The sequence below is a fragment of the Nycticebus coucang genome, chromosome 8, assembly GCF_027406575.1.
Source record: "Nycticebus coucang isolate mNycCou1 chromosome 8, mNycCou1.pri, whole genome shotgun sequence".
NCBI classification, from domain to species: domain Eukaryota; kingdom Metazoa; phylum Chordata; class Mammalia; order Primates; family Lorisidae; genus Nycticebus; species Nycticebus coucang.
The window spans coordinates 132,829,714-132,840,268 of NC_069787.1; the positions used below are offsets into that span (position 1 = coordinate 132,829,714).

At 40.7% G+C, this 10,555-nt stretch overlaps 1 protein-coding gene across 2 annotated transcripts in view; it reads left to right on the plus strand.

The window, feature by feature from the left end:
• The window catches only part of SERPINI1 (serpin family I member 1), an 84,245-nt gene extending 74,546 nt beyond the window's left edge, over positions 1–9,699 (plus strand). For both annotated transcript variants that reach the window (XM_053600247.1, XM_053600248.1), the window contains exons 7-9: positions 6,828–6,914; positions 9,064–9,153; positions 9,393–9,699. In XM_053600247.1, coding sequence (XP_053456222.1) covers positions 6,828–6,914; positions 9,064–9,153; positions 9,393–9,469 — 254 coding nt within the window. In that variant the 3' untranslated portion in view covers positions 9,470–9,699. The remainder of the gene's footprint in view (positions 1–6,827; positions 6,915–9,063; positions 9,154–9,392) is intronic.
• Positions 9,700–10,555: the final 856 nt, after the last annotated feature.

The following is a 10,555-nucleotide window of genomic DNA, read 5'->3' on the forward strand; positions in this document are numbered from 1 at the left end:
ATGTTCAGTTTTAAATAGTGTGCAATTTAAAGTTGCACATGCACTTCATGGCCATCCTGCATAAAGCTCTGCCCCCTTGCCTGACTTTCACTGTTTTACTTGTTCAGGAGGTGTCCCAAATGTCACCACCTCCGAGGAGGCCCTGGAAGGTCTTTTTCTGTTCCTAGATGGTTTACTTTTCCTTTTCGGGAACCCAGTAGCACTTTGAACACGTCTCTGTCATCACCCACTTCCCCTTTTCCAAGATCATGTAAATCCTTGCTCTTAATAGCCCAGAGCTATTAAGAAGCAAGGATTGTGCCACAGACAGCTTTGTGTCCAGGGAGCCCAGCACAGTGCACAGGACAGGATAGATTCTGGGTGGGAGGTGCTGTCTGCCTGCCTGGCTTCCCTCGGACTTCCCACCTCCCGCACTGCCCAGGCTCCCTCCACTCTGCAGCCTCCTTCAGGTCTTTGAATACCCTCAGCTTGTACCTCAGCTTTTCCCCCTGCCTGAAACACTCTTCCCACAGATGGCTTCTTTGCATTGCTCCAATCTCAGCTCAAACCTGCATTGGCAGACCCACCTTTCCAACACACCCTATCAACTAGCTACAGTTTCCTGCCCATCAGCCAGCAGCACTTCACCTTATCATCTTTATCATCTTTCTACCACAACCCCAAACTGTGGCCATTTGCTGGTTTGTCTTTTTTGTCGCCCTCATACTCAGCGTCCACTGCCTTCTGGTCTGGAGGCCTCTGGTGCCACACGCCATGCCCGGTGCATTAACCCAGCCTGCATAGGAGATGCTTGGTACACATTTGCTGGGTCTGTAAAAAAATCCATCCAGAATAGCAAACAAAGAAACACTGTTTCTATTATCCTTCAGAAGAATTCCAATTCCAGAAACTTTTCTAAATTTCATGGGTGGGGCTAAAGCTAAAAATATTTTAGCAACTGAAGCACAGAGCCACTTTGGTATTCTAGGGTTCTATAATGACACTCTCGTCATTTTGTTATTTTAATCATGCCCCTGATGACGCAGACGTCTGTTTAAATTGGCAGTGTTTAGGAGCAGTGCCACCGGAAGCAGAGGCCCACACTCGCGTCCTGGCCACCCTGCAGGCGTTATGCTGATCTCAGGCACTCAGAGCCTTTGGTGTCCTGCACAATAGCTCATATGCAGAGAGCGCTGGATAAATATTTGCTCAGTGACTGAAGGAAGCTTTCTTCAGAAAAGCTTGAATTATTGCCCAGCTCTTCTCTGGGGAACCTAGAGTTTGCTGGCCTGCTTCCCATCTCATCCATCGTACAAAGCGTGGCTCCGCACCGCCTGGAGGAAAGTGGGATCAGTCATTTGGCAGCATGTCTACTGTGGCCAGAAGGAGAAGGATGCTGGGCGCTGGAGCGCAGATTTATTTTTTAATCTGTTTTGCCTTTGATTTATTGATTCATTATTGAGACAGTAGCTAACTTTTCTCTGACCAGTCAGATAAGTTTGTCGGTGTGAATCTCCTTAATATCCCCTCACATTCTGATTCGATTCATCCAGGACCTGAGTTCACCTGGTACCTGGTGGTGTGCAAGGCATTTGCCCACGACAGCCAGAACAGGCAAGGCCCAAGCCCTTGAGAGTGTGTGCATTCCCCCAAACGTGCACACCCCTGCATGAATGGATCGGCTTGTGAGTTTTGCCGGCCACAGACATGTGTTCACTTAAACTGCTCTCTGCTGGTATTTTATTTTAATGTGACTATGTGAAATTTTTCTGCAGAGAAAAAAGCTTTATGTCCTTTTCTCCCCCTCGGTGTCTGTGATGTGATTTCTTAGGTGTCACATTTTCTCCTACTCACGTATCCAAGGAGATGGTGCTTTTCTGAGTGTTGACCATCCCGAGGCCTTATAGCAGGCTCAGGCATGGGCTGTACACCGTGTTGCTGCGGGGACACTGTCTGGCTGTCTTTGAAATTCATATAATGGCGCCGGCCCCCTGGCTTCTGCTCCTTTCCTGCTCGATCAGATTTTTAAGGTTGTCAGTGTGACACGGGCTTTGCACTCATTCTCTCTCTGTTCCTGTTCTCCATTTCCTTAGAAAATCGACTATAGACTCATGTCATATGTTTTATTTATTACAAGCATAAACTTTATAGCCCTAACTGTGAACAGAACTGTTGCAGCATCTGTAGAGAAATAGTAAAAGACTATATACCAGATACAGTGTAAATAGTTACCTTCTTTCATTCACCAATTACCAAAATCCTGTTAACTGCAGAGCCCTGGGTTATATACTGGAAAATTGCACTTTGCAGAAAACGTCCACTACTTAGATTAGTTCATTCTTTAGACCCAATGGAATGGCAGGATCCTGTGTTGGGAAGGTGACAGTCCAAGGAGAGAGAGAAACGTCAGGGCAGATGAGGCTTCACTAGAACTAGTTCCTGGATTCGATGGGAGAGAGTGGCCAGATCTACCCTAGTGATTTGGGAATTACAAGAGAATGGAAAAGGCCTCACAGGGCTTGAAGGTGAGCCTGAAAAGCAGAGGTGCATCTGACCGCATAACAGGCTCGGAGAGCTCCTCAGGAAGCAAAGACACAGAAGTGATACGCTCAGATCTTCAGTTCGGATAGTCTGGAGCACAGAGTACGGGAGAAGGAGGCAAAGGAGGAGTGGAGACAGCTCGGAGGTCCCCCTCCTGCAGCGAGCAGGGCGCGGGCACGCAGGTGTGCAGCTGTGCAATTGTGTGAGAGTGCAGGCGTGCAGGGGTGTAGGTGAGCAGGGGTGCAGTCTACTGAAGGTGAGCCGGGAGGCACAGCAAGTGGGGAGGGGATGGAGGGTTTTACGTAAGGTTGTCCCTAGTTACCAACAAGATAGGTTCTGCAGGTTTGTTCTTAAGTTGAATTTGTATGTAAGTTGGAATAGAAGGCTTTACCTATCACGGGCAATAGCCTCCATTTGTAAGTGCAAATTGAACATAAGTTGGTTGTTTATAACTCAGGGACATCCTGAAGGGTGGTGGCATAAATTGGTTTGTATTTTGATAAGATCATCCTTGGTGGAAGCTTTAATATGAATCCACTCCTGAGTCACAGCACACGGGACATCCACTGAAACACATGTTGAAAAGTGATTAGCATGCATTTTGGGTTTAATTTTCTGATCTTTAAAGAACTTTTGTCTCCATTTTAATAGGTGAGTTTGGTCTATGTTTTTTTTCTTATATTGGCTTTGTTCAGTTTGGATAACAAGATAAGGTTCTCCACAGATGAGTTAGATTTTATTCTTTTTTTTTAATGTCAAAACTACCTGTTTTATGACAGGTAGTCCTATCTGTTCCTTGAAGATTTGGTTAAAATTACCTGGAGTTAGCTTAAAATCTAGGTTTGGATTCCTTAACTATGAAGATGGCAAAAGTTTTTTTCTATGGTTCAGTTACTTTAATGGTTACTAGACTATTCAGGTATCCTGTTTTCCCTTGACTCAATTTTATAATATATACATTTCTATAAATAGTCGAATTCTTGGAAAGTCCATTCACCTTCAAAATTATTTGCATAAAGAAGCACAGAACATATTTTAGGGGAGATGGAAATATTCTGTATTTTATTTGTAAAGGTGGGTTCATAAATATATTTTTGTGTTCACACATATATATACATCCAAATCTGTTAAATTGTGAATAGATACAATTTATATTAAATACATTGTATCTCATAGAGTTGATCGACATTTGTCAGCAGAAAATTATACTTTTTTTGTTATTTAAAAAATTACTTTTGTGTTTTTACTTACAGTCTACTTTATGTTCCTGATTTTGCTTTTGTGGCAATCTAGCTTTTGTTCACATATTTATTAAAAGATTTGTCCATTTTATTGCCTTTTATATAACCAGCTCTCTGTGAAGAGCCCTCAGCATCGCTGCTTTCTTTCTTTGTTGAGACAGAATCTCAGTCTATTACCTCATCTAGAATGCAATGCTGTCGGCAGAGCTCACTACCACCTCATGTGACCTTCCTGCTCCAGCCTCCAGAATAGCTGGGTCTGCAGGCATGTGCCACCGTTCCCAGCTAATTTTTCGCTTTTTTTTTTTTCTTTTTGGTAGAGATGGTGGGCGGGGGTGTGGGTTGGGGACTCACTGTGTTTCTCAGGCTGCTCTTGAACTCCCAGGATCAAGCACCCTTTCACCACAGCCTCCCGAGGCACTGGGATTACAGGTGGGAGCCGCTATGCCCAGCCAGCAGCCTTGCTTTCCTGATCTTTCTGCCACAGTACCCAGCAGGCTCTTTGTGTGACAAGAGCATGTGAGAGGGTGGGTGACTGGATGAAGTTAGACTTGGGTCAGAGGCCAGACATAACAGGACGGTTACTTTATTGTACTTTTTGTAGAGATGGAGTCTCTCTATGCTGCCCAGTCTGGGTGCATTCCTGGCTTCAAGAGATCCCCCTACCCGGGCCTCCCAAAATGCTGGCATTACAGGCATGAGCCTGCACACCTGGTTGAAGGAATGGTTTTCCTTATTTCTAGGGGGCCAGTGAGGCCCGTAGGTCAGCCCTTGAAGCTCTTGGAAGTAGTTTGTTCTTTGCAAACTATTGTGGTCAAAACATCATGTGTAAGAGAATTCCTCAAAACAACTGAGGGGCTCAGCTGGCAATGTGGACACTGTTGCCTTCACTCTCACACCCACCAGCTGGGGTCTTGGGGCACGGCCCTCCTGTGCCTGGCGGGGGGACAAAAACGGGCAGCAGAATCTGAAAATAAGATAGCACCAATTAACTGTTAAGTCGTTAATATATTTCACTGTCTTGAAATTCATGGGCTTGTTTTACTTACTAAGTATATGTGGTTACTTACATACAATTTAAATTTTTATTTTTGTTAAAAAAGCAAAATTACTCTGAATTTGAGGGAACTAATTGTGCTTAATTTCTAAATGTGAAAACTTGATGGCTTTTTATTTTTCTTCTAGTCATCAAATGCATTCTAGAAGAAAACATCATAACATGTGAAATAGACTAATAATGCAGTGTTCGTATCTTAATACCAAATGTGATCCAAGGAAGTAATGTTCCTATTAAAAGTGTGTTCCAAGATGCCATTGTTAGATGTCTGGGGGCTTATTTAAAATAATTAGGTGCTGTGCACAGACGCACCAGTGATGGTGTTGAGCGTCATTCCCTGTGCACATCAGGTAATTATGTGTTTTTAGAAACTTGAAGGGAAATATATATTGTGGCAGGATTTGGTTACTTACAAAGTCTTACTAAGCAGCCTATTGGGAAATCAATTGTGCTTTTACTGAATGATGCTATTAGCAGCAAAGTCATTTATCTTGAATTTCAATCAGACTTCTCAGAATTGCAAAAATAAATGGGTATAAATTTGAGTAATCCTTCATCTTGGTTTCTTACCTGGCTTTCTCTTTATGTATTTGGAATATATGGAGGTTGGGGGTGGGTTTGCTTTGTTTTAATCTTGGGGAAAAGTTGAAAACCCTAGACTGAAGGTCCTTTTATAGTTTGCCAGGGCCGCCGTAACAAAGTGCCAGAGACGAGGAACTTAGAAAACAGAAATGTACTTTCTCACCATTGTAGAAGGTGTATGTGAGAGAGAAAGGTGTCTGCGGGGCTGGCTTCTCCTGCGGCCTTTCCTCCTGGCTCATAGATGGTGGTTTCCTGCCGTTGTTTTAGCCAGGATTATAGATGTACATTTAGACAGACAGGTAGGTAGGTAGTGGGGAGAGAGAGAGGAAGAGAGAAGGAGAGAGAGGGGAGCTCTGGAAATTCAAAATCTTCAAGGAAAATTGCAGTCAAAAGGCAGTAAACTGGTAGGATTCCTCCCTCCCTACCAGGGGAAGGTTGATCAATCTTTGTTCTGTTTAGATTTTCAGCTGATTCGATGGGGCCCACTCACATTGTGAGCGTATCTGCTTCACTCAAAGGTCCCCGATTTAAACATTAATCTCACCCAGAGACTCCTTCACAGAAACATCCAGAATAATGTTTGACCAATTATGTGGCCAAGTTGTCACCTAGAATGAGCCGTCACACGTGGCCTTCCCTCTGTACCTGTGTACAAGTTTCCTTTTCTTACAAGAATGCTAGTCACTGGATCAGGGCCCACCCTAATGACCTCATTTTAATTTAAGATCCCGTGTCCAAACACAGTCACAATCTGAAGTACTGGAGTTAGGAATTTTGGGGGGGAGACACAATTCAGCCTGTAACAGCCATTAACTTAAAAGTAAGCACAAATAGAAGGGAAAAATGGTCCTCCTGATACTAAAAATTGTGTTATTTCTGCCAATCTTAGGATAAAGCATACTTGTGAATCCCTAGATAAGCCAATTAACTTGAATAGAAAGTAACTTTCTTAAATATTCTCATTTCTACAACCTAGAAGTCCATTTCATTTATTTATTTATTTATTTTCAATGATATTTGCATTGCTGTAGAAATTAGAGATTAAAAAAAGAAAAACACTTTTTGGTCCAATTTTTTGCCTGTTTTCATTTTGTGTTTTTCACTTTCAAATTAGAAAGCAAGTGTTAGATGTTTTCATCTTGAATTATGAACTAATTTGGAGTTTTCACTTTTCCCTGGCAACATAAGAGGTAAACAATGGGAAAATTACCAATAAAAAAAAGGAGAAAATTAAGGGGAGCGTATACAATGAGGCAAACGAATAGGAATTCCTCCTATCATAAATGAAATCGTGGAACATTAGCTCTTCGGTTTTACGTCAATATCTCAGACTCTTAGACTGGTGTCTCCCAACCCCATTTAACAAAAGGGTAAAATGTTTTCCTAGCTCTGATGCTAAAGAAATGCTTCTGATTCTCATTTTGCAGATAACAAGGAGATTTTCCTTTCCAGAGCCATCCACAAGTCCTTCTTAGAGGTTAATGAGGAAGGCGCAGAGGCTGCGGCTGCCTCAGGTATGGAGCTGTTTTCTGCAATCTTCTCACCTCTTCCAGATTTGTGGGTCATTTTTAGAATTAAGCCCAAAAAACTTACTCTGCTCCAACGTCGTAGACGTCAAGCCAGTGCAGAACCAGCTAGGATTTTCCAAATCGGATGTGAAGTGTGTGCTCCCGCCAGCCCCTCTGCAGAGCAGCCTCCTCTTCATTTTCCCTCTCATGAGAGACGGGCAGACACTGGCAGCTCTGTCAAAGAGATGTTTCTGCTGGGCTGCCTGTTTTAATATTTTAAATATTTTCTTCTTGCCCATTTTTCTTTCAGCTTAATTACTTGCCAAAGTTGGTTCTTAATTTTGTCAGTGAAAAGTTTTGATTTTTTAAAAGTGTATGCATAAGCAAGAGTATATGATAGAATTTAATAAATACTTTTAACTACACAATACTATAAAACAATCATTTTAAATAAAAAAATCTTCACATTTTTGACATAATCCCATGTCCAAAGTGTAGTGGTCAATGTCCTTCGTCATTTTGGTGGTCTTGGCTGCCCCAGCTGAGAATGTTTATTTTTCCGTTGCTTCTTCCGCTTCCTTCCTTTCTTTGCATGGAACCCAATCCTGTGTTCAACAGCCACCATCAAGTTTTAGTAGGATTTTTCACTTCTCTGGTAAATGTTAGCTAATTACATTTGCACATTATTCCTAATTTCTGCCTATATTTGGCCACTAAAAGAATGTCATCAGCCACATGTAACAGTATTTTCAGGAGGAAATGGAAACACAATAGTCTCAGACAGCAGGAAAGCTTAAAATCTTGTATCATCCATGTAAACACGAAAGAGATGAAGTCTCCATCTTTCTTTAAGGCTGCATAGTATTCCATGGTATACATATACCACAATTTATTAATCCACTCGTGGATCGATGGGCACTTGGGCTTTTTCCATGACTTAGCTATTATGAATTGGGCTGCAATAAACATTCTGGTACAAATATCTTTGTTATGTTGTGATTTTTGGTCTTCTGGGTATATGCCCAGCAGAGGAATTACAGGATTGAATGGCAGATCTATTTTTAGATCTCTGAGTGTTCTCCATATATCTTTCCAAAAGGAATGTATTAATTTGCATTCCCACCAGCAGGAGCTGGAATATATTCTTCTTAGTAAAGTATCCCAAGAATGGAAGAAAAAATACCCAATGTACACAGCCCTACTATGAAACTAATTTGGGACTCTCACATGAAAGCTATAACCCAGCTACAACTTAACAATAGGGGGAAGTGGGAAAGGGGGGGGTGGGTAGAGGGAGGGGAATCGGTGGGATCACACCTGTGGTGCATATTACAGGGGTATTTGCGAAACTTGGTAAATGTAGAATGTAAATGTTTTGGCACAGTAACTGAGATAACGCCGGAAAGGCTATGTTAACCACTGTGATAAAAATGTGTCAAATGGCTTATGAAGTGAGTGTATGATGCCCCATAATCATATCATTGTATACAGTTATGATTTAATAAAAAAAAAATAAAATCACAAATTGAATATTTGAAAAAAAAAAAAAATCTTGTATCATTCGATCTTGACTTTTTTTCTGACCGTTAACTACATTGCAGCAAGTGTGGCCCAATGGTCCCGTGATAAGGATCTCAGGGGAATTCAGCAGCAGCTGCAGGAAACTGCACTGCACCGCTGGCTGCTGTGTTTTCCCTTTAATCGCTGCAATTCTGACCATTTGCTAGAAGGCCGGTGACTTGCTTTGTGAAAATGCCCATTTCAGACAAAAGAAATGATGGTTTGGAAATATAAAGAGACTGGGGTTTTTTTGTTTGGGGATTTTTTTGTTTGTTTCTTCTTCCTTTAACTCAAAAGTCATTGTAGTCAAAGCTTACAAGTATTCATCTGAGGCCGAGAATAAACATTTTATAGGAAGCAGAATAAATTGTCTCATTATTTTTGGTGCCTTGTGTTTCCTTTGTTTTTTTTCTTTTTTTAAAGACCAAGTAGAAATGTTTACCCGTTCATGACTTTTCTCTCTAATTTAAGTCTTTAAAATCTTATTTCTTATAAATTGTGATCTTTGCTTTACATGGATAGACATAGATCTGAGAAATTACTCACTGGTCTCTGCACACCCACAGACGTGTAATAACTTTTCTCTGTACCACAGGAATGATTGCAATTAGTAGAATGGCTGTGCTGTACCCTCAAGTCATCGTGGACCATCCATTTTTCTTTCTTATCAGGAATAGGAGGACTGGTGAGTCTGTTACGAAAACAAAATTTTATGTACTAGGCCACAAAGAAATTTTTATTAAAACTGAGAACTTTATTCACAGTGTTATATAATCTCTAATGTTCCAATGATTTATTTAAATGATTCATAACTTACATTTTCATTTTAAGAACATCAATAATTGTAAACAAGAAGTAAAATATATATCCTTTTTTTTTTTTTTTTGCTTAACATCACTTTTGTTCATTTGCAAACCAAAACAGGTGCAATCCTATTCATGGGGCGAGTCATGCATCCGGAAACAATGAACACGCGTGGACATGACTTTGAGGAACTTTAAATTATTTCACGTGACAACACGGAAAACAGTAACTAAGCACATTATGTTTGCAACTGGTATATACTTAGCATTTGTGTTTTACAGTATCTCTTAATATTTAAAATAGCTCCAGATGGAAATAGTGTATGTAAATTACAAGTCCATTTGTTGAGGAATGTTATCAGGGTTAAGATGATGGTCGTGTTATGTGATGTGTTTGTTGTGCTGTTGTTTAAAATAAAAGTATATATCGCACATGTGAACAGGTCTGTTTTTAATTTTGGAAATTGTAAAGATATCTCTAGGGGAAATTTGGAAACAGTGATGTTTCTGGTCATCTTACATCTTTCATAGTAATTCAGACTCAAGCAGCACAGTAAATCAACGTTATATACTTACAGATAACAAGCAGCAACAAGCCAGGTGAAAGACAAGTAGGCGTTCCACAAAAATTCTAAGTGTCAACTATATGAAATCATTGTACAGTGTAGGCAGGAGAATACGCATCTTCTGTATGGCTCCATGACAAAATCTGTTAGGAAAAAAAAGGGCGCCAGGCACACCCCATCCATAGGTTATACCTATACCTTATTTTTTTAAGTCATCAAAAATTCACTTGCTAAGCCAGGCCTAGTGGCTCAGGCCTGTAATCCTAACACTTTGGGAGGACAGGCAGGAGGACTGCTCCAGGCCAGGAGTTCAAGACCAGCCTGCACAGCATAGCAAGACCTTGTCTCTACAAAAAGAAAAAAAAAAAGAATTAAAAAAAAATCCACTGGGCTTCATCAGATACCTGATGTGGTTTACAAATCTGATACATCTTCAGATTTTGTTGCTGCAGGTAACATCCAAACTTCAAGTTCCCAAAAGTCCTGAAATATACTTATAGATAACAAGGTCCATTAATATAAGGGCCATTTAATGCTAGATTTTTAACTCTGAGATTAAAAGTTTCAGAAAATGTTTGAAACATTTGAAAATTTAAAAGAAACTGCACGTTACCATGGTTTGATGCTATGAACAAAAATTGGTGTGATCATTATCTTTAATTCAGTTCAGAAGAGTTTGGAAGCCGCTGGGTTTGACTATAGATTTGTTAAATACTAA